At 40.0% G+C, this 24280-nt stretch overlaps 1 protein-coding gene across 1 annotated transcript; it reads left to right on the top strand.

Annotated features, from left to right (window-relative positions):
• Window positions 1–5: 5 nt before the first annotated feature.
• LOC103277518 (haloacid dehalogenase-like hydrolase domain-containing 5) lies at window positions 6–24002 on the top strand. The gene is made up of 8 exons (XM_062973857.1): window positions 6–187; window positions 13850–14062; window positions 14727–14839; window positions 15796–15889; window positions 18995–19028; window positions 19793–19967; window positions 20306–20494; window positions 22395–24002. The coding sequence occupies exons 1-8, from the start codon at window positions 68–70 to the stop codon at window positions 22807–22809; spliced, it is 1353 nt and encodes a 450-aa protein (XP_062829927.1). The 5' UTR covers window positions 6–67; the 3' UTR covers window positions 22810–24002.
• The last annotated feature ends 278 nt before the right edge of the window (window positions 24003–24280 follow it).

Genomic DNA, 24280 nt, shown 5'->3' with positions numbered 1-24280 from the left:
GCGGGGCCAGGCAGGGCTTAGGTTAGGAGAAGCCGGCAGCGGCCGGGGCTGCTTCCAAGGGCCCGCCATGTGGTCCCTGCTGCCGCGCCTCGGGCGGGCGCTCCGCTTGGCCGCAGGGCAGCAGACAGGGCTCTGCAGCAGCGCCAGCGCCGCCGCTTCAGGGAAGGACGGAGAGTCCGCCGGGCAGGTGAGGAGGGCAGGGATTCATGGATGGATGGATGGACGGGGCTTGGGGTTTCCCTCCTTCTCTCAGTCTCTCTCCCGCTCCCAGGAGGCGGAGCAGCGCAAACTCGGGGGAAGTTTCCCTGCGTCTGGATAGGCTGAGCCCTTCCTTCCTTCCTCTCTCCCTCTCCTTCCTTTCTTCTTCCATCCACACTTTCGTTCTCTCTCTTTTTCTTCCCTCTTTTATTTCCCCGCACCTTCTCCTTCCTTCCTTTCTTTCCCTCACACCAATTTGGGAGGGATAGCCAATACTCCAGAAGACCGGAGCAGAAACCAAAACGATCTTAACAGATTATTTATTTATTTATATTTACAGTAGAGTCTCACTTATCCAACATAAACAGGCTGGCAGAACGTTGGATAAGTGAATATGTTGGATAATAAGGAGGGACTAAGGAAAAGCCTATTAAACATCAAATTAGGTTATGATTTTACAAATTAAGCACCAAAACATCATGTTATACAACAAATTTGACAGAAAAAGTAGTTCAATAGCCAGTAATGCTATGTAGTAATTACTGTATTTACGAATCTAGCACCAAAATATTGACTACAAAAATGTGTTGGATAATCCAGAATGTTGGATAAGTGAGTGTTGGATAAGTGAGACTCTGCTGTATTGGACTTGTATACCGCTACTCCCAATTTGGCTCGGAGCGGTTTACAGAAATAGATTAAACAATACAATTGGCTTTAAATAACAATAATAACAGAACATAACCCCAAGTTTTTCACCCATCGAAAGCTTGTCGGAAGAGAGAGGTTTTACAGGCTTTCCGAAAGTCAAGTCGGTCTCGGATGGTTCGAATTTCAACCGGCAAGGCATTCCCTAAATAAGGGGCTACAATCGAGAAGGCTCTCTGCCTATTTGAAGACAAATGATAGGTCCGGATGTTAGGGACTTCAAGCAAATTTTGGTCTTTAGACCGAAATAATCTCAGGGGTTGGTAGGGGGATAAGCGGGCACTCAGGTAGATTAGAGAGATGATTGGCCGAAACTTAACAAAATGAACTTTCAACAGGAAAAATGCAAGATACTCCACTTAGGCAGGAATAAAATGAAATGCAAAGATACAGAATAGGGGACGATGCCTGGCTCCACAGCAGTACTGTGAAAAAGATCTTGGCCGGATGGCCATCTGTCGGGGGTGCTTTGAATGCTTCTTGGCAGGAGGTTGGACTGGATGGCCCATGAGGTCTCTTCCAACTCTGTGATTCTATGAAAAATTGAAATAGAAAACTGTTTCTATGATTCTATCCTCCTGAGGAGGAAGGTGAACATGAGCCAACAATGTGATGCAGCAGCTTAAAAAGCCAATGGGATTTTGGCCTGCATCAATAGAAGTCTAGTGTCTAGACCAGGCATGGGCAAACTTGGGGCCTCAGGGTGTTTTGGACTTCAATTCCTACCATTCCTAACAGCCTCAGGCCCCATCCTTTTCCCCCTCAGCCGCTTAAGGAAGGGGCCTGAGGTTGTTAGGAATGGTGGGAGTTGAAGTCCAAAACACCTGGAGGCCCCAAGTTTGCCCATGCCTGGTCTAGATCCAGGGAAGTCATGCTACCCCTCTATTCCGCCTTGGTCAGACCACACCTGGAATCACACTGTGTCCAATTCTGGGCACCCCAATTGAAGGGAGATGTTGACAAGCTGGAAAGCGTCCAGAGGAGGGTGACTAAAACGTTCAAGTGTGTGGAGAACAAGCCCTATGAGGAGCAGCCTAAAGAGCTGGGCATGTTTCACCTGCAGAAGCGAAGGCGGAGAAGAGACACGATGATAGCCATGTATAAATATGTGAGGAGAAGTCATAGAGAGGAGGGAGCAAGCTTGTTTTCTGCTGCCCTGGAGACTAAGATACAGAACAAAGGTTTCAAACTACAGGAAAGGAGATTCCACCTGAACATCAGGAAGAACTTCCTCATAGTGAGGGCTGTTCGGCAGTGGAACTCTCTGCCCCAGACTGTGGTGGAGGCTCCTTCTTTGGAGACTTTTAAGCAGGGACTGGATGGCCATCTGTCAGGGGTGCTTTAAATGAGATTTTCCTGCTTCTTGGCAGAATGGGGTTGAACTGTATGGCCTATAAGGTCTCTTCCATCTCTGTGATTCTGTGATTCTTCTACCTCCCTTTTTCTTTTCTTCTTCCCTCATACATTCCTTCCTTTTTCTTTCTTTTTTTCTTTCTTTCTCTCCCCCTTTTCTTGTTTTTTCCCCATAGTGTAGATCAGGCATGGGCAAACATTGACTTTAACTCCCAAACACCTGGAGGGCCAATGTTTGCCCATGCCTGGTGTAGATGCACCATAAGTGTTTGCAGAGGTGCCCTTGAGGTAAAGTGAGTCCCACCCACAACTTGCCCTTACCATGAGGAAGATAAATTAAGGTGGCTGTCTCAGGTACCAGAGCTAAAGTATCACAAGTAGGCAGTACATTGTTACTTTTGTTACTGTTATATGGTATGATTCCCCATATCTGTGGGACCAATACTCACAGTTTCATTCATCCATGTCTGACAAAACATATCCTCTAGGCCAGTGGTTCACAACCTTAGGGCCTCCAGGTGTTTTGGACTTCCAACACTAAGAAATCCCAGCCAGCTTACCAGTTGTTGGAAACTGGGGGAGGCCCAAAGGTTGGGAACCACTGCTCTAGGCCAATGGTTCTCAATCTGTGGGTCCCCAGATGTTTTGGCCTTCAGCTCCCAGAAATCCTAACAGCTTGTAAACTAGCTTGTAGGCCAGAACACTTGGAGACCCACAGGTTGAGAACGACTGAAGTCTAGGCAGTTCTGTGGTCTTCCAGCACGGCTATGGTATTTTTGAGCTAGTGCAGTGGTTCTCAACCTGTGGGTCCCCAGGTGTTTTGGCCAACAACTCCCAGAAATCCCAGCCAGATTACCAGCTGTTAGGATTTCTGGGAGTTGAAGGCCAAAACATCTGGGGACCCACAGGTTGAGAACCACTGAGCTAGAGCCTTTCGTTTCAGTTTGCTATTATGCATGGTTTTATGTAGTTGGCTGTGGTCCTGCTGTGCTGCCCAGGGGATGCGGCTGTATTTATATTTTTCTGATGATTTTTTTTTCTTTGATGCTGTCTGTATGTTGAAGAAATGAAGCAAAATAGTATTTGAAGGCTACTACTGCTTAATAGTAAGCCACTCAGTAAAGTCTCTGAGTAAGCATATATAGGGTTGTACATTGTTGATGTGTGCCTTCCAGTCTGTTCTGACTTAGGATCACCAAGTCAGATTTGCCAAGATTTGCTCAGAGGAGGCTGCCTTTGCTTTCTTCTGAGATGGAGAGAGTGTGACTTGCTCAAGGTCACCCAATAGATTTCCATGGCTAAGCAGAGACTTCTTGCCCAACGCTCAAACCACTACCCCAAAATGTCCAGAAGCCAGAATTTCATGTCTGAGTAGCACCACTTTTTTCATATGAAGTAGGCTTCAACCTAGTTAGATTATTGTCCAGTATTTGGCTCCTACGCTGTATAAAGAGCCTCTGGCAACTCAGAAGGGAGCTTCCCCCCAACTCTACCTTGTGATTATACAGGGTGTTTGAGAAAGAACTCCCTATTCACCATTGAAATTAAATGGTGTATAGGGAGTTCTTCTTCAAACACCCTGTATTATGCTTACACAATAAATGTTCTTCCACTGAGCTGCAACCTTTCATCAAGGGCCCTTTCTTTGTCCTGAATGACAAGAGAAATTAATACCCATGATATGTGGAATGTGCTATTGAATATCATATGCACAGCCATAGGCTGCTTGACCTAATTATCATTTTTATAATGCCTGATCTGAAAAATAACACATTTTGTCCCCGTTTGATGTTTTGTGTTAGATAAGCAAGCCATCTGTTTGCTAGGGGGTATAGGGTTCAGATCTTTTAAATGAATATTTTAATATATTTGTATTACACTCAAGTGTTAAGTATTCTTGTTACCTAGTTTGGAAAAATAATTTTGTTAAAAATATTAAATAAAAACAAATTACTTACTGTTGAAGTGCCTGCTTCCTTTGCATCAGTGTTGAGTTGAACGCGTTCAACCCTGGCTTCCTGTTGCTATGTTGAAGGCAAACATTTCTGGACTGGAAGATACCTTTATGCTAGTCTTCAGCAACTCATTTTTAAGGTTTTAGAAATGCAGCAATGGCACTGGTAACCCAGTTGAACTAGTGACATTTCTGGTCCCATTTTGGTGTAATTCCTTTAAAGTAGGCAGTGGGGAATGCAATAGGGCTAAGTGCTGTGGGCTTCATGTAGGGCGAGTAAGGCAGCACATCAAACCAACCAACAATCCTATCTTTATGTGTTTGAAATCAAGTCTGCCGCTAATGAAATAGACAGAAATAATATATAGAAAAGAACTAAAATTCTACAAACTACTAAAGCTGGAAACTGTGACTAGCAACTGAGCAAGAGACAGAAAAGGAGAATCTTCCATCAGTGAAAATTTGCTGCCAAGAAAAAATAGGAACAAGAAAATAAAGCTTCTGACAACAACCTAAATCTTAAGTCATTGTATGTTATATATCTCGGCATAATATTAACCTCGTTTCTTGATGAAACAGGGACAAGGCTTTCATATGCAGTGGTGTGTGAATGTTATGTTTTGAAGAAGCTTTCAATAGAATTTCCATTCCTTTTTGCTTTCAAGACATAACATAATGGTAATTCTGATGGCAGAAGTTGACCTGCAAAAGGTTGTCCTTGTTTGTTCCCCACTGAGAAAACACAATCCTGATGCTGGGTGCCTTTATATGGAATGGGAATCCAAGATAAACATACAGCTCATGAACCTCTCAGCCTTACTCTAAATATATTTACCACAAAGTAAATCTTTGTGAACACAGTGGGATGTGCTTCAGGATAAGCAGGATAGGGTTGTGTTGTCAGTGTCTTTCAAACCGCTTATTTATTTAAAGCTTGTATGTATCTCCTCTCAGCCCACCAAGGCCCTCAAGTCATGGTAGACTAGACCAAGGCAGTTACACTCTTTTTAATCCAAGTGTCTTTCAGTATCATGGGTTTGCTTCTCTGAGGAATGTTGGTTTCACAAGTGTTGCAACACAGGAGAAAGGAAACCTGCCTTAATCTGTTCCATGTTGCTCAGTATTGTTAACGCTGATGGGTAGATACCAGGCAGGAGTCTTCACATTAAAGGAAAGAAGCAGAAGGAACTGGAAACATCTAGTAAATGAGATGTAGAAAAAAAGAAAAGATTTCTGGGTATGTTGTCAAAGGCTTTCATGGCCGGGATCACAGGGTTGTTGTATGTTTTCCAGGCTGTATGGCCATGTTCTAGAAGTATTCTCTCCGGACGTTTCGCCCACATCTATGGCAGGCATCCTCAGAGGTTGTGAGGTATGGAGAAACTAAGCAAGGAACGTTTATATATCTGAAAAGTCCAGGGTGAGGGAAGAACTCTTGTCAGTTGGAGGGTGTGTTTTTGAAACTGTTCAATTAGGACTAATCTAGGACTATAAAGCCTTTTAAAATACACCCTGATTATTTGTCAGAAGATCTACATGGAAATTCTCAGTATTTCAGGTGTAGGTGGGTTGCAATTTATATCGGGATAGCATTCCTGTACTTGCTATATAAACTGTGGCCAATGTAAATGGGAGCAGACAGTTCCACAGGGAACAATTGGAGACCAAATGATACGTTCCAAAGCAGCTGAAGTAGTCGCAAGATTAGTGATTTCACCAAACCCACCATCAGTCTTAAAGTACAAAACACCACATTTACCTCTTGCAGGCTAGATAAATGTGTAGATGTTCTCAAGTGGTACCAGAAGACTGCTGAGCCCAAGGGGGCATGGCTGGGTGACTTGGCTTTGATAGTTCATTTCCAGAGCAGCAGAGAGACTGGGAGCAGCAGGTCAGAGCTCTGTTCTTCGGCTGTTCCTTCTCCTGCAGGCTTCCCAGGTGGAACAAGCTCTGTAGGAGATAGAGGAGTTGGATGTCGTCTCTTGGGCCCTCTCCCAGTGGGTTTGCCAAGTGAAGAAAGCAGACTCCAGTTGCCCACCTAAAAGTTAGTTTCTTCATCCTTCTCATGTCCATTTCTAAGCAGAACAAGGAAATAACTTCCCCGAAACAAGCAAAATTTGCATGTCTTCCTCTCACTTATGCTTCCCTTCTCAGCAGACAGAATACCCCCCCCCCCCCCCCCCCAGGAACATCAAGATTTCACGTGTTTTGTTTTCTTCCTCCAATCTGGGCAGGTAAAAGGAAACCAGTGCAGTCACCTCTTTACTGTTCAAAATTTCATGCCAAAGTGCTAAGGAGTCTTGCTCTCATATCTCACTTTTGTTGTTCTCCCACTTCTTCCTTCTTGCTTTCTGACTTGCTCAACTGCACACATATGCTGGGAGAGCTGTGCATTGCAGGTGAAACATTCATTTATTTATTTCTGAGATAAATACATTTGAAATGCTTGAAGTTGGGACAATACACATTGATAATTGTACTTATGAGAGCCAACACTGGTTGGTGCTTGGGTGAGATTAAGGTGTGATGATATCGCAGATACAAAATGCCAAATCAAGGTGAATGCAAGTATATGCAGTCCCTGAGTTACAAGCATATAACTTACAAATGACTCATAGTTAAGAATGGTGGTGAGACAACGGGAAGTGAGAGAAATCTACCCCTCGGAAGGGAAATTCATCCCTGAAAGAGTTATCATTGGGAAAAGGTGTCTCCACTGAAGCTTTCTCACAATTCTTATTTCCACAACAGGCTGTTTTTTTTTTTCAAAATCCAATTTTTACAAGGACAGAAATTTAGGTGAAATCTTCTGAATGAGTATAGATAGTAAAACAAACACCACAAGAATGTTAATCCTTCCCTATGCCATCCAAAGCTTTACTGTATATATGAAAAATGTACCTGTTCTGGCTGACATACAAATTCAATTTCAGAACAAACCTACAGAACCTATCTTGTTCATAACTTGGAGGCTGCCTACAATGGGAACATTACTCTCTGCCTATGGTGGTCTGAGATCTTAGAGAGGACACAGGCCAGTTTCTTTCCCAAGAATGATGCAGCATCTCAGTTGCAGGCTACAATGAGTTCTTTAAAGAGGGCTCATGCTTTGATTCAGCAATTGAGTTTTCTTATAATAGCCATTTAGTTTTGTTGCCATGTGCAAGCTTTAATAACTGGAAGATAATATTCAGATTTTGTTTACACCTGCAGTCATTCACAAGGAATTGCCTGTGCCTGTTTTTCATTCATGCTTTTTTCAGGTTGGGTATTTTCACAGTATCTGGAACACAGGCAAAGGTCTTGCAGCACATTTCTAATTTTCTGGACAAAGGTAGACATGGTTTGGCTATGTGTAAAGTTGCCACATTCATAATAGGCAGTAGTGGGGATTTAGCTTATACAAGCATATATCCTTCTAGTACGAAAGGATAGTAAGAAGTCACCTATTCCTTTTTTAAAAATTATATGTTTAAGTTAACATGTTAGTTTTTGTGTTACTTCGTTAAATGTGCATTTGTATATATTTTGTAAATTGCCTCTATATTCCAAGGAATGTTTTATGTTTGCCATGTAAACAAAATAAAAATAATATAAACATATCGGTAAATATGAGATTCAAATCTTGCAAAACTGATAGTCAAATTCCTAGCAAGCAGAGCAAGCACCTAAAGGCTAAGAGAGCTAAAATTATATATCTGTGCAGTGATTTGGTGTATAACTATAACTAAATGAACTTAGCACACAGTTAATTCCTTGAATTATAAAGAAGCTACCCAGTGTTTAGTGTCTTCAAAGTAACTTCTGTTCCAAATGTCCAGTGGCATGGCTTACACTGTGAATTCTTCAACATAACTGTACACACATTCAATAATGGATAAAAGTCTGTGTGAAATAAACATAATCTACTGTGATCTGGGAGCCGTTTCCATGGTTCTTGGAACTTGAAAAATGCACCTATCTTTCCTTGATCATATATCAGTTGGCATGGTTGTGTGGCGAAATTCAGCCATCAACTGGCTCTGTTACTTGCTTTTTTGTTTTGCAGAATTGTTTAAAGTCCCTTTGCAATACACAGCAATAGAAAATCATACATTCTTTTTATCTCCCTAGATTTTTTCTCACTTTGTACTTTTTGGACAAGTATGTTGTCCGTGAAGCAGATGTAGCCACATGCTTCTCATCTGACTTAGGCAGTCAAATAAATGTGTGCTGGATCTTACAGTTCAGCACACATTCATTTCCCACACACCCCAAAGCTATTCATTCTGCATAGGAACAATAGAATGGTTGAAGAAGCTTCCAAATGTTAATGCTGTTATCATGTCTAATTTCAGTGATGCTACCTGATTTCAGTGCTGTCTAATTCCAGTGACACTATCTCATTGATTTTGCCATTTCAATAATGAAAACCAGCCTGCCTTGTAAGCATATAGACTTGTTAAATGTTGTAGATCCTGTAGATCTATAAGATACTGGCTGGTCATGTTTGCAGACACAGTAAGCATGATACTGATAGATATCAGGAGAATTCTTGTTATTACGTGGTTGATAGTACAGCCTTATCTAAAGATGAATGGCATCCAGGCCTGTAGCGAGGGGGGGGGGTGTTTAGGGGTTCAAACCCCCCCCTCCCGAAATTTTTCAGGTTAAAAAAAAACTGGTTTACTCATGAATTTTAACTGGTTAACCAAATCCCCATGCTAAGTCTATGAGATGCAAAACATTAAAAGTCCCTCCAGGCACTATCTCAAGCAGATATTGACAGGTCTGTAGCCGGGGGAGGGGGTGCTAGGGGTTCAACCCCCCGCCTCCCCGAAAGTTTCAAAATCCCTCCCGAAATTTTTTTCTGGCTACAGCCCTGATGACATCCATTCATTATAACTACCAGTCAAGAAGCGGACAATTATATGTTACTGTGTCTGCTTCAACAGATTGCTTTGAAATTGGGCAGTTTAGAAAAAGTAAGTTTGAAGATGGTCTTCGGTTATAGAAAAAGATATGCACTGTCTGGTTGTGGCGGATGTTAGACATTAGACAAGTAATGCAGTTTGACATTTTTTTCTCAACTTTTTTTCACAATTTTTTTTTTTGCTGGGAGTGGGTCATGTTGACCAGTTTGCCCATTTGTAATGTATAGTTCAGAAAAGTTATTCCCACCACTTAAGATCGAGAGAAACACATATTGTGCATTGCCCTAATGATAAGGTAACATGTACTGTATATAGTTTTGCTTATAGTTGTCTCTAATAAGTGTTTCAATTTCATTATTCTGTGTGCATTGCATTAGTTGCTATTTTGGTATTTGAAATGCAGAACTGTAAATTCAGTTAATTTACTTGTTCTAGTGAGCAGAGAGATCTGGGACTTAGATATTACTGCTATAACACTGGTAACCATCCAATTTGAAACAAAGGATACTGTACACATATTGCCAAAATCAGTGCTTCCTGGACTTTCTGATGTGGGGAAAATCAGCATCCCCAGCCTACCACAACTGTGGCAGAAACTGGAGTGATATTCATGCCCCTTGACTAGTGGGTGTTGTTTCTGGAAATGTGCCATGGACTAGCCGTTGATGGTTTGTGGACAGGCACCGATCCAGGGATCACTGCTTTGAGCCGCACCAGCCTAAATATTGTACCTTGTGTAGGTGTGGTCTCAACTGCTGTAATTTTTTATCACTGTAGAGCTTGAGTGAACATTGAAAGCCCTTAGTGTTTTAAACCACCTATTAATAGAATCTCTCACACCCATGATGTCCCATGGCCCTTGGGAATCTTTCAACCTTATTTTTTTTATTAAAAACAGTAAAAACTTGCAATTAACTGGAAAATATTAAGTTACTACACTTACGCAAATATTGGTTTTAGTTTTTCCTCCTTCCTTGGTTGGGTAGCAGTTTCAAAGCATACATAAATACACAACGTATTAAAACTTTACAAGAGCTGAAAGCAGTCCAGCTTTCTTAACTGAAACTTTCTTTCCTTTGTGTCATGCTTCAGGGATAATATGAACTTTTGTGCTGCTTCGGCAAGATATAACTAGGGGCAACATACAGTGCATATGATTTTCCTTGTGCTAGCGTTTGTTCTGTGGATGTGACAAAACATTAACCCTTAGCAGTAAGCAAAGTTCTGAAAATATTATTTTGCACTTTGAGACTTAATGAGGTTTTGGGATTCCTCCAGGACCAGATTTAATCTACTCAAGAGACTGGAGTGGCAATTGCCCGTGTAAAGCTGTGAAGTAATATCTGTTGTAACCATACTCACTTGCCAAGTCTTTCAAAACACTCAAATGCTAATTAGAAGACTGCTTTGATCAAATATTTCCAGTGAAGTATTAATCTGCGGACAGTTTACCAGTGTTTTTACTTGTCTAGTTTTGCTGAAATTTGAGGATTGTGTCATCTTAAGGTATTTGTGGTGAGAACAATCAGTTTATGTTTCTAGGGAAGTTTGGCTTAATTTTCTTTCATTTTGATTATACTATTCTTAGTAAAGAGAACCTAAATCCACAAGATCTGCCAATTCCATTGCTGGTTGCCTACATATTCAGAGAAAAAATAATCCAGCCTCCAATCTTCTTGTCTTTTATAAGAAATTTTAAAGTTGGTTTAACAGTGTTAGGGGTCATGAAAATAAGTATTCGCTCGGTAAAGGTAAAGGTTTTCCCCTGACATTAAGTCTAGTCGTGTTTAACTCTGAGGGTTGGTGCTCATCTCCATTTCTAAGCCAAAGAGCCATTGTTGTCCGTAGACATCCCAAAGGTCATGTGGCCGGCATGACCAGAGCGTTATCTATTGCTCTACACACATGTTTTTGAACTACAAGGTTGGCAAAACTTGGGGCTAACAGCAGGAGTTCACCCCGCTCCCCGGATTTGAACCGGGGGCTCCCTATATTTTTTTAATATGTGTAAATATATATATATATAATACATATAAATATACAGATAAATATATGCATTCCCTATATACTTTTAAAAAGGAATTCTTACAATCACCAGCCAAAAGAGATTTGATAGACAGCAAATCCCTTTGAATTTAGCTGCTTAGGATGCAGTTACAATTCAATCCTATGCATGGTAAATTCCACTGGGATTTGTTTGGTAAATTGGCTTTGTATTCCCACCTTCCAAGCTCTCTGGCATTCCACTTCATCTGGACAGCCATCCAACATTTGGCTGCCATTTGCTCAAGAAAGGAGACATTTGAGTGCTTTGGTTTAGGCGGCTAACAGCCAACCCAGTCCATATTTTCAAAGGAATCCACTCTCAGGTAGGAGGCCACTCCATGCTGAACAGTCTCCTGTTCCTTGCACAGTCTGCATTTTGGGTCATCAGCTGATTATTATTATTATTATTATTATTATTATTATTATTATTATTATTATTAGATTATTATTATTAGATTTATTTATACCTTGTTTTGTCTCTCCCAGAGGAGATTCAAAGCGGCTTAACATAAAAGCATTTGCATACCATTTAAAATATATAAATATACAAACATTAACACAGAATTAAATATAAACAGTATTAAAAATTCCACAGTTAAAAACCATTAAAACATATTCAAGGTTAAAAACCATAGCACCCCCTGAATTGATCTTAAACACCTTCATCTTTAAAAGCCTGTCTGAATTAAAAGGTTTCTATTAGGAAACTCCAAAGAAGAATGATATATCTGAGCCAAAAGCATCCTTTCTGATGTTTTAGTTTGCACATTGGACTTGGACTGTAGGAGAACAGAGTTCAAATGTCCACCCAGTGAGTAACCTTGGGCAGGCCAATCTTTCCAAGAAAACCCCTTGATCATTTCACATAAGTGAGAAATAACTTGAAGGAAACATCTTCTATACATCTATGAGTGTGCAGTCAGCCAAGAGTGTATTATCCATTCCCAAAGAATTGTAACCAGAGCTTGGCAGAGCCTTTTGTTTGGACTGTACTTTTCAGAATCCTTCGCCAGCAGAGCCGTTGGTGAATTCTAGGAGTTATCATCTGAAAAAGTAACTATTTTAAAAGTACTGTTTAGATTTGAGGGAATCTATACTAGATGAGGTAAGGCAATTCACCACATTAATATGAACTTCAAGTGATTAGAGCCCCCGGTGGCGCAGCAGGTTAAACCGCTGAGCTGCTGAACTTGACCGAAAGGTCGGCTGTTCAAATCTGGGAAGTGAGCTCCATCTGTTAGCGGGAAGGTGACGGTGTTCCATGCAGTCATGTCGGCCACATGACCTTGGAGGCGTCTACAGACAACGCTGGCTCTTTGGCTTAGGAATGGAGATGAGCACCAACCTGCAGAGTTGGACTCAACTAAAAGTAATGTCAGGTGAAAACCTTTACCTTTACCTCAAGTGATAAATATTTACAGAGTACAATATTAAAGCGAGTCAGTGTTTGTACATGCTTGAAATTTGTGTAGGTGGCTTTTCTTAAGTCTTAATGTTGGGTGCTTTCTTAGTCATGTAATCCATTAGTGGAAAATCTGCTGATTGACCTAAATACTTGTTTTTGTTAATTTCTTGCCAATTGTGTCTATTCAAACAGTACAAATTGGCTTTAGAAGGAATAAAACATTATTTGAGTGCATGCTGAGATGAAGCAAAGGTTACATAATTAATTAATGTGGAAATATTTATAGTTCATACAGTGTTTAAAAGCAACCCAGAATGTGAGCCCCTGTTGTTAAGACCTCAGCAATACTCTTTATACAACTTTACCTGGTATAGATTCTTTCCAGTGTTAAAATGTGTTTTGATGCATGTCTAACTGACATACTTTAGTTTCAGATATTAATGTCAAACATTAATCTTTATGACATGTAAGCCTTTTGGATTTTTAATAGTTGGGGGTTCCAGTATGTATTTTGGTGGTTGATAAAAAGTATTAGACTTGGATCAGTTCAAATTTCCACTCCCCTATAAAAGTTCACTGTATCTCTGTGTCATTCTTACATGAACTCAGTATGACTGATCTCATAAGATAACTGGGGGAATGAAATGGGATAGCTTCCCATTTGCTATTTTTCAGTCTTCGGAGGAAATATATTGTTGCTACAACAGCTTTCCAAATGTCTGGGATTGCCATTCTCATCATCTCTATCCAGAATGACCACTGAACATTTTGGTCATGGAATCACCCAGTGGAGCAATCTGCAATTTGCTTTTTATATCAAAGATTTTACATTGTTTTAAAATGTTTAAATTTTTTTATTATGTTTAAGTTGTTATTATTGTTGGTTTGTTGTATCTTGTGTGATGGTATTGAATGTTTACCATGTGTAAACCACTCTGAGTCCCTACGGGAGATAGAGTGGTATATAAATAAAGTTTGTTGTTGTTGAGTTGGAGAGGATTGGGACCAGATTGGGGAAGCCTGGGTTAAAGTCTTGGATTAGGACCAGTTCAGTGATGTGAGTTTCAAATCGCCACATAGCTATGATTCTCCCTGGGTGAATATCTGTTTGACAGGGTTGTTACAATTATTAATAAGGGGAAGAAGCTCTTCGGAAGAAAGGCAAGTGTCCAGGTTACATATAGCAAAAGAATGATGTCATGAGTGTAAGTTGGAATAGAAATGAACTGATGGTGAGGTAATAAACTCTTGCCTTCTCATTCCTGACTTCAGCTCAGCATACAACAACCTACCTTTGGCTTCCTGTTTGACATCGATGGAGTATTGGTGCGAGGGAAGACGCCAATTCCTGCTGCAAGAAAAGCCTTTCAAAAACTTCTTAACTCTCAGGGAGAATTTTTGGTGCCTGTAGTCTTTGTCACTAATGCAGGAAACTGTCTTCGTCAGAAGAAAGCAGACCAGCTGTCACATATCCTTGGAGTGCCAGTGAGTAACTTCAGCCTCTCCTGACTGTGTCTGGATTTTATTCCACCACAATAAAGGAATATTTTGTATGTATATATAGCTAGTCTATTTTATATTTTGTATCACATTCATCAAGGCAGTCTCTTAACCCTTTCTTACAGTTCTCCTTTCACAAAGATGTAGTACATTTCCAAGTCATTTTTAGAATTTCTCATTTGAAAGGGATTCATCAGCTATTTACTAGCTACATGATTTCAGGACTAATTTTGTGTAGTTCCATAAAAGAACACTAACCCCTTTAAAAGTAAGATTTCTGTGTCCTTATTACTGTGTTGCATATCATATTAATATTTGCAGATATGGTTTGAGGTTTAGGGCCCTTCTACACTGTCCTATATCCCAGAATCTGATCCTAGATTATCTTCTTATCCCAGATTATATGGCAGTGGAGACACATATAATCCAGTTCAATGTAGATAATCTGGGATCAAATCCTGGAATATAAGGCAGTGTAGATTCAGCCTTAGTTGTAGGGGGAGGGAGAATGAGAACTGACACAAACTCCAATGCATCAGCTGTCTGCTTTGGAAAAACAAATCCTTAGTATTACCTTCATGAAAAAGGTTGACTAGGATTAAAGAAAATATGTAAATGATTACAGCTTTTCTTTTCTTTTCTCTGCTAGATTTCTCAAGACCAAGTTATGATGTCCCACAGTCCTCTGCGAATGTTCAGACGTTACCATGACAAATGTGTTCTTGTATCTGGTCAAGGGCCACTTCTTGATATTGCTAAGCAGTATCCTTTGAAAAAAAAGTGGTCTCTCATTGAGTACAGAGCTCAGAAAAGTTGAGAAACCAAAAGAACTAAACCAAGAGCCAAGATCCCAAACTATAACGTTTTCAAGCTCTAGTTATTCGGGAGAGATTTGGGATTTGTGCAGAACTCTGGTAGGTTTGGATTGTTTCATTCTGTATTAGGTCAACCCGAAGGACACAAAAACACATACAAGCTGTCAAGATCTCCAGGTCACTTGAGAAGTAGTTTATTCTATATTTGAAACAAAATGTATCAGTGTGCAGGGTCCTGTCAAACTCATAGTGCCTACATATTCACTTGAGGTTCCAGCAAATGATGTGATGGATTTAGGTTTTGCATGTGTGACTCCTAAGATTGGAGCCAAGGAAGACAGAAAAAAAGATCATCCATTTTTGAAAGCACAAAATTATAAATTTTGCTTAATGGGTGTACTTTGTAGAAAGTGAAATTGGGAGGGGGTGAAAAAAGTATGTGTTTCCTCCAAAATTGTTGGTTTGGAAGACTCTTGTGGACACTTATCTTTGGTTGAGGGCATGAATGCAACAAAATGCATTCTTTTACCATGCAGCTTTAAGTAATGTTTCTATATGTATTTTTTCAACCAGTTGGACCTGTTGCTAATTACATTTTTCAGGACCAAGTAGCTAAAGAGTTAATATGAGCTTGTTCGAACAGACATTATACTACTCAGGAAAAAATGACATCAGCTTCCAAATGTAGGGGCCACAGTGAGCAAAGAAAAGTGGTGCTTAAATATTATTCAAGGCCAGAGTTCTTTACGACTGTTCTTTCACATGTTTGTCAAAGGGTGGTAAAGTTTTAACCTAAGACTATCACAGTCAAATCAAATGTATTGCGTATGACGTTTTAGCAAGGTAAAATTGTGCGTTTCCATAGAATACAGATTGTTATCCATAACTAGCAACATCAATTAGACTTGGATTTTTTCACCCCATTACAATTGACAGACTACGAGAAACGTATCCATTATTGGATATGGTGGACCATGACAGAAGACCTAAAGTTTTGGTAAGTATACAAACACAAATATTGTAGTATACATATAAATATGAAAAAAATGCAATTTTCTATGGTTTCTGATAATAAACAAGGTTTATACTTTACCAGTTTAGCTGTGATATTCTTGCTATCAGTTAGTTTAACTTGGAGCCCCCGGTGGCGCAGTGGGTTAAACCCTTGTGCTGGCAGGACTGTTTCTTGAAGGTTGGGTTGCTGACCTGAAGGTTGCCAGTTCGAAGCTAACCTGGGGAGAGCGCGGATAAGCTCCCTCTATCAGCTCGTTCCAAGCGGGGACATGAAAGAAGCCTCCCACAAGGATGGTAAAAACATCAAAACATCTGGGCGTCCCCTGGGCAACGTTCTTGCAGACGGCCAATTCTCTCACTCCAGAAGCGACATGCAGATTCTCAACTCACTCTTGACATTAAAAAAAGTTTAACTCAAATGTTTTCCTGCTCTTTTGGGCCCGTGGGCACATGGGCTTTGTATTTTAATATGTGATGATTACTGTCTTTCTCTTCACCTCCCAATTCTGCCCTTACCACTACAACACTGAGAAAAAATACACAAGACTCATAAAAGCTTGTTTGTCACCGAAACTTGTGACCAATTCAACACACCAATGCCAACTATCCTCTCAGCCACCTGCTTTCTTCCCGGGCTCACTGATAATCCATGGTCAGTTGTAGGCGTCTCCCATTCTGGGCTATCTTCTTACCCTTCTCCTTCTGTTGTGCTTCAGTAGTCAGCAGATTCCCAAAGGTGATGCCCCACCACCAAGTATCCAGCTGTGCCCCTCATTCTCTCCTTTCCCATTATGTGCCTGGTTTATGAAATTATAGGAAATGAGGCCACATGTGTCATGAGTTCACCAGGTTTTTGAGCCAACATCACAGGGTTTTCTGGGTATTAACAGCATGGATTTTGCCTCCCACTGCCACCACAAAATCAGATACGTATGTTGGTTGAGCTTTTGCACTCACAAACTTTCAAGATTATTCATTATCAGATCATATCTGATCCATGTCTATATGAAGTTAGGCTGTTTTGGCCCATGTGCATATATGTGTTTAAAATTTACTAGTTTTTTATGGAGTTTAATTTGCTGTTGCGCTGGAAACTTTCCTCCCAGTGGAAATAGCAATTTGACGATTTTGTGGGAACAGGAAGGAAATCCTGTCTGCTGATAAAAGACGAATGAATGAAAAACGTCAGTCATGCTAAAGATTCAACTTAACATTGGAGTTTGGCCCAAAAATGAGTCTATTACTGAAACACATCTTATTGTACCTCGGATTTAAGGTGCACTACTGGCTTAAGTGGCAAAAACATATTTGTTGTGTAGACTAAAGAAAGGCACATTTAATTGTCTTTTGTTTTATCTTGCCTGCATCATTTAAAAGGTTGTACAGTTTGTCCTTAGGTTTACTCAGTATTGACTGATCTTGGAAGAGATTAGTCAGCAGCTGAGAGAACAGGGCACAAACATGAGGAAACGCTTCCAAGAACCAGCAGTTTAATTCAGCTTAACTCATTTTCTCCTATCAGTAGGAAGGGTCTAAGGAGACTTGGTACAGCAAAACTTAACCCTCTAAAAGCTTACATTGTTTTTCCATTTTGTGTATGTAGTTGTATTTATTTTGTGAAAGGACTTTTTATTTGTTTCAGTTCCATTTCCTGAGTGCATTTTGAATTGTATTGAAATGCTTTTAATGTAAACCACTTGGGTCTCCTTGTGGAGAAAAAAATAGGGTATAAATAAACATAATGATAATACAGTGTTATTTTAATATTTATACATTATTTTTAGTAGTTATACACTATTTTAAGTCTTTATCAACCAAACGTGTGTTGATAAATTGCCTCCTTCTCCTCCCGTTGCTGCTTGGGCTCCTTTTCTCTCCCTTTGGCTTCTCTTTCCTCCCTTCCTTAGGCTATAAATTGTAATTTTTTATGATTTATAATAGTCTTTTAGAGTTTATTAAAAAACCGTGCAACAGCGAATCTGCAAAAAGTGAACTGCGAAGTAGTGAGGGAACACTGTAATATGTTCTGTCTTCCCCTATGCTGAAGTACATCTAGTGATTTTTAAAGAAAAACAAGGAAACAAAGTTATTTGGAGTTTTTGTAATATATTCTGGCTTGATTGGAACATGCTCCAGTAGCCATGCTAAGTGTAATTTGATGGAAGTTAGCTGTGTGTAGTATAATTGTGTGTGCAAATTGTGGAAATTAACTGTGAAGAGAATTTTTGTGGTTAATAACTAATATACAGGCAGTCTCCGAGTTACAAACATCCGACTTACATATGAAGTGAGAAATATCTACTCCTAAAAAACGAAATTCACTTCTGAAAGAGTTATAATGGGGAAAAAGTGTCTCCACTGAAACTTTGTCACCAGTCCTTGTTTCCACAAGCCATTTTTTTTCAAAATCCAATTATCACAGAGACAGAAAGTGAGGTGAAATCTTCTGAACAGGGGCAAAGACAGCAAAACGGACACCACAGAGGTGTTCACCCTTCTTTATGCTATTCAAAGCTTGTGTGTGTGTGTGTGTGTGTGTGTGTGTATGTATATGTGTGTGTGTGTGTGTGTGTGTGTGTGTGTGTGTGTGTATATATATATATATATATATATATATATATATGAGAGAGAGAGAGAGAGAAAGAGAGAGAGGGAGATATGGCTGGAGTTACACTTTAAAATGTACTTGTTCTGACTGACATACAAATTCAGCTTGAGAACAAACCTATAGAACCTATCTTGTTCATAACTTTGGGACTGCCTGTATTTGTATTTTATGACTGCATGCATACATACACTGCAGAGAAGAAATTAAATTAAATTCAGGAAGACTATGTTTTTACTTATAATCTCCATACCTATGATGTTATGCAAAATGTTAAATACTAAAGCTGGATTATGTAGAAATAATCAGAGCCTAATGATAAAGTAAAGTAGACAAGATTATTTACTCTGGCTGAACTAGAGATCTGAAATTTGTCTGAGGAAATTCTAGCCCTTAAAAATATAATATTGGCATATGTGAGTGAGTGAAGCGAGTTTAGCAAGAATGCAAACTAGTGTAAAGCTGCTTTTTTTTTCTTTGCAGCATCCACCTGCAGTTGAGCTTCCCAAGATCGAGGGTCAGTATGTCTTTTTTCACATGATGTTATAACTTATTCTTACAAAAGGTAGAATGGACAGTGTATATTATTTAAAAAATAGTGTGTTATATATTTCCAAATCAGGTTTATGACCATTATGTGCAGTGTGTACATTCCTTGTTTAATATAACTAATTTCACAAGCATATTACAACTCACTTAACCTGGATATTGCTTTCTATCTTTGTATTTTCTTCACTCTTCTAAATCTGCCACTCGGAGCTGCACTATGATGATTACAGTCTCAACTATACAATCTCTATACTGTATATGATTTTAAATACACTAAGGCATTGTGCTAAATCTGTCAGTAATAACTAAACATCAGCCCAGTTCATACTGGAAAACAGACTGTTTGCAGCACAAAATAACATATATAAACAATTAACACCAAACTATCTTCTGTGACACTTTCTGCTAAACAATTCCTATTACAGAGGTTTCAACATTTTTCAGTGTTAATACATAATTTGGTTAGCATCAAAAGTATAAGCCTTTCAAAGCCTGTGCAACTTAAGATTTGACTACTCAAGGTGACGATTCCAGCAGCCCTAAACTGTGTTAGTTTCTGAAGAAAATAATTTGTCAGTAGCATAAATATAATATTATGATCCATAGATTCCCCCTACACACACACTGGAATTATTCAAGGTTCTGTAAACTAGAAATATTACATTGTGATACACAGTGAAAATCATGAACCTCACGTGTGTATGTGTATGAGTATGTGTATTTGTCTTGCAGCAATTATTTTGTTTGGCGAGCCAGTGAGATGGGAAACTAACCTGCAGTTGATAATAGATGTGCTTTTGACAAGTGGCTATCCTGGAAATCCATATCCTCAGGGAACAAACTCCCATATTCCTGTATTGGCTTGCAATATGGATCTGATGTGGGCAGCTGAAGCCCAGTCTCCAAGGTAGGACACAAATTTCCAATTGTGATTGTGAGTGCTAAAGTCCCTAATGTTTTGAACATATGATCAGTCTTCTGGATCAGAAGGGGGCTGGAAACTTCATTCTGCTTTGTCTCGGTTGCCAGCCGAAGAGCTGCTCCATCACTCAGTACAGCTGCTGGTTCTTGAGGTATGTTTGAGAGGTGGGGTCGGACATGAGACATTGTGTAGTTCCAATATGTAGACAATTGTAGTATTTTGACATACAAATTTAGACAACTGAATGATGTTTGATCTTTTCATATGTGATTTATTTTTTACTGTGGTTGATTTTCATTGAAAAAATCATCTATATGTTTTAGGTTTGGACATGGAACATTCATGGTTTGTCTGGAAAATATTTACAAAAAGATCACTGGCAAGGAGCTGAAATATGAAGCTTTGATGGGAAAGCCTAGTGCACTGACGTATCACTATGCAGAGTACTTGATCAGAACACAAGCAGCAGCAAAACAATGGAAGAAACCTATTCAAACTCTCTATGCAATTGGGTAAGACATTTTTCACCAGAACATTCCTATTGTAGATAATTAACACACTTGGTAAAAGTGTGCCTTTAGGGGGAGTATGACCCCGTCAGGCACATGCTCCAACCCCACAACTGAGCAGGAGGACCTCCGTTTTGCTTGGATTAAGCTTCAACTGTATGACCAGATCTGAGGTCAATCACACCCAAACCAGGCCTGTATGCACAGTTGGCCATGTTAGGTCTGTGTGCCAAATTTGGTCCAGATCTGACATCAGCTGGGTTCAGTACTTTCTGGATGCAGGTCAACTACAACTCCCAAAATCAAGGTCCATTCCCCTAAACCCCTGCATTATGTTCAGTTGGTCATGGGGCTTCTCTGTGCCAAGTGTGGCCTCGATCCATTGTTGCTGGGGAATCACAGTTTCTCTGGATGCAGGTGAACTACAACTCCCAAAATCAAAGTCCATTCCCACCAACCCCTGCAGTATTTTCAGTTGGTCATGAGGTTCTCTGTGTCAAGTTTGGTCCTGGTCCATTGTCAGTGGGGGCCACAGTATCGGTGAAGGAACTGCAAGTCAAATTATCTGTGGCCAGTGTGGTCCAGATCCATCATTGGTTGGGTTAACTGTGCTCTCTGGATGTAGATCAAGTACAACTACTGTTAATCATGGTGAATTCTCCCCAAACTACTTGTTCAGTTGGTGATCAATTCCTCTGTTAACTGTGTGCCATAGGAAAGGGTAGGAAAGGATTCAGGGAGAGGCAGTGGGCAGGCTCATGCTAATTAAGAAACACTGGGTTGTTCATTCTGGAGGAAAAACAGAACACCTAGGATGAAATTGTTCCCGTATGAAAACCTTCACTTGGGTGGGGGGCAGAATGGTGTTTGTGGAGGACACAGGCAAGGTTTGGGCTCCATGTTTATGGTGCTCACTATAACCTGCATGTCAGTGGAGGAAGGACCATTGGTGTCTCCTGGTCAGTGGGAACTATAGCTGTTTGTGGAGGCGGGAGACTGTATTTGTAAAGGACGCCTCCATCACATACACACATACAAATTTTTCACTTTTATTATGTGTATAGATTGTAATAGTTTTGTGTATGAAACAAAGTGTGTGAACATAGAACATTATAAAACAAAGGTGCTACTGTCTGAACCACTCGTGTGGACAATGTTGGAGTATTTGGGGTACTGGAATTCCAGAGAAGGGATGCTCAAACTTATAAACTAAATCAAAAGGCTGAGAGGAGACTCCATCACATACACACATACAAATTTTTCACTTTTATTATGTGTATAGATTGTAATAGTTTTGTGTATGAAACAAAGTGTGTGAACATAGAACATTATAAAACAAAGGTGCTACTGTCTGAACCACTCGTGTGGACAATGTTGGAGTATTTGGGGTACTGGAATTCCAGAGAAGGGATGCTCAAACTTATAAACTAAATCAAAAGGCTGAGAGGAGACATAATGGCCATGTATAAATACGTGAGGAGAAGTTGTAGGGAGGAGATAGCAAGCTTGTTTTCTGCTGCCCTGGAGCTTGTTTTCTGCTGCCCTGGATGAGAAACAATGGCTTCAAACTACAGAAAGGAGATTCCACCTGAACATTAGGAAGAACTTTCTAACTGTGAGAGCTGTTCAGCAGTGGAACTCTCTGCCCTGGAGTGTGGTGAGGCTCCTTCTTTGGAGGCTTTTAAGAAGAGGCTGGGTGGCCCTCTGACGGGGTGCTTTGAATGCAATTTTCCTGCTTCTTGCCAGGGAGTTGGACTGGATAGCCCATGAAGTCTCCTCCAACTCTGATTCTATGAAAAATTGAAATAGCAAACTGTTTTAACCTGATCTCTTTAACAAAAGCTGTATCCATATACAGCACCTCCATTATATTAATACCAATGTAACTTTCCTGGCTTTCTAGGGATAACTTGATGACAGATATTTATGGTGCTAACCTTTACAACCGCTACCTTGAAGAGAACAGCTCCAGAAGAGGCTCCAAGGCCCGTGTCCAGGCCCAAGCAGCTGGAGGCACAAGGTCCGCCACTGTCTCTCAGGAAGAACTGGACAACAGCTGGGAGAGTGAATTGGCATCTGCTTCGGCCACAAGCTGCCATTCTGTCCTCGTTTGCACTGGGGTTTACAACCCTCACACAGAAGTCCCCTCTGACACAAGGGAGAGCATCACTGAGACTGTGTTTCATGGGCACAGAGATTTCAGATTTGATCCAGCTTTAGTAGAACCAGACCACATTGTGCCAGATGTTGATGCTGCTGTTGACTTAATCTTCCAGCTGGAGAACTTTGCACCAAATGAAAATTGCAGGACTTCTTAACAGCCTCTCAATGGTTATACTTGTTTCTCTTTTGGAAAAAAAGTGGGGGCACTTAATAGAATTCACTAACATGTTTTTGTTTATATGTGTAACACTTCTAATGTAACACTCCTATTTGTTCTAACAGCACTTTTTTTGAAATTTTAGTTTCTGTGTCACTGATTTCTTGTCAGTGCTGCAATATATTTTTTTTGTCTGAGTATTGACTTCCCTAGATAGCCCAAAACTTGAACCTGCCGCTCTGAATGCTGAGGAGGAACATCTCCTGTGTTGAAGAAGAAATACAATAAATAAACTTCCTGGCTTCAGTACAGTATCTCTACAGAAGAACATTACTGAAGTTACCCCATGTAACCATGCCACACTTCATGGTGAGCAGGTGGGTTGGATGACCACTACATATATTAGCAGTAATGTCATCATTTCATCTCTGGCTACAGGGATGTGGCCAGATGTTTCTTTGAGTTTGCCTGCTTGCCATAAAGCACAGAATTGCCATGTTGGAGAGGAGGCTTTATGGTTGTGGAGGTAGGAAGCACCAGAAAAAGGAGATTTTCCTGTATTCTTGAAGGGTCATGTCAAGTGTTTCCTTCCCCTACTCACTTTTTGTGATTTCCATCCATAATCCCCTTGGTTCTGTGCTCTTCCTGTGGAAAGAGTACTATGGAGTATTCTACAGGTGTATTGTGAAAAACTTTTTAGTCCCTTTATGATTGAATTCAATTGAGTTTACAACAACTGAAAGATGCAGCAAAGTGCAACTGAATACAAACCATCAGACATAAATGTGTGCACATACCGTTAAATGAGATTGTGTTCAAGTCTCACTTGTGTTAAAGAACGTCCTGTAAGAGCTCCCAATTGACTTTGCCCTTTGTCTGCCTGGCTTACTAGCTAAGCCTTAGTTACACTGAAGTTTTATTATTAACCATGCTGGTGCACTGTGGCAAAATGCCAAACAGCTGCTTAGGCCGCTGGTTTTAACTTTAAACTCAAAACCATAATGGTTATACTACACATTTACTTAAATATATGCTAGTGAAGTTCCCCTTCCCATCTTCTGTTGCTTATTAAGATCATGTATCTCAGTGATGTATACACTTAAATAATAACTTATTTCATGCCATACCTGTTTTTGAAACATTTTAACTCAAAGAAATTTGTCTAGTAAAATATTTTCTTTTAAAAAATGAGTACAGAGCCTTAATTCATGTGCTTTTCATCTCTTATATCCAATCTTCATTGTTGGTTTTTAAACAGAGGTTAGCCACCTCTCAGTTATGCTTTAACAATGTATTTCTGCGTTGCCAGCATGTTAAAAAGGTCTTCAGAGTACATCTAGCCCAATCCTGATTCTACACGAATGTTAATTAATATTACTAGCCACACCTGCAAATACTAGATTTAGTACAGAATCATAGAATCATAGAATAGTAGAGTTGGAAGAGACCTCAAAGGCCATCTAGTCCAA

Source organism: Anolis carolinensis, chromosome 2 (genome assembly GCF_035594765.1).
Source record: "Anolis carolinensis isolate JA03-04 chromosome 2, rAnoCar3.1.pri, whole genome shotgun sequence".
Taxonomy (NCBI): domain Eukaryota; kingdom Metazoa; phylum Chordata; class Lepidosauria; order Squamata; family Dactyloidae; genus Anolis; species Anolis carolinensis.
The sequence above is the reverse complement of the archived record's forward strand: the minus strand, read 5'-3'. Positions and strand labels throughout refer to the sequence as shown.

What these genes read in the sequence shown, in the direction of transcription:
- LOC103277518 (XM_062973857.1), top strand. Translation starts at nt 68, where the DNA reads ATGTGGTCCCTGCTGCCGCGCCTCGGGCGGGCGCTCCGCTTGGCCGCA. An exon ending in CTTCTTGATATTGCTAAGCA is followed by an intron (nt 14,840 to 15,795) that starts GTATCCTTTGAA and finishes AACATCAATTAG; the next exon opens with ACTTGGATTTTTTCACCCCA. An exon ending in CAAACTCTCTATGCAATTGG is followed by an intron (nt 20,495 to 22,394) that starts GTAAGACATTTT and finishes CTGGCTTTCTAG; the next exon opens with GGATAACTTGATGACAGATA.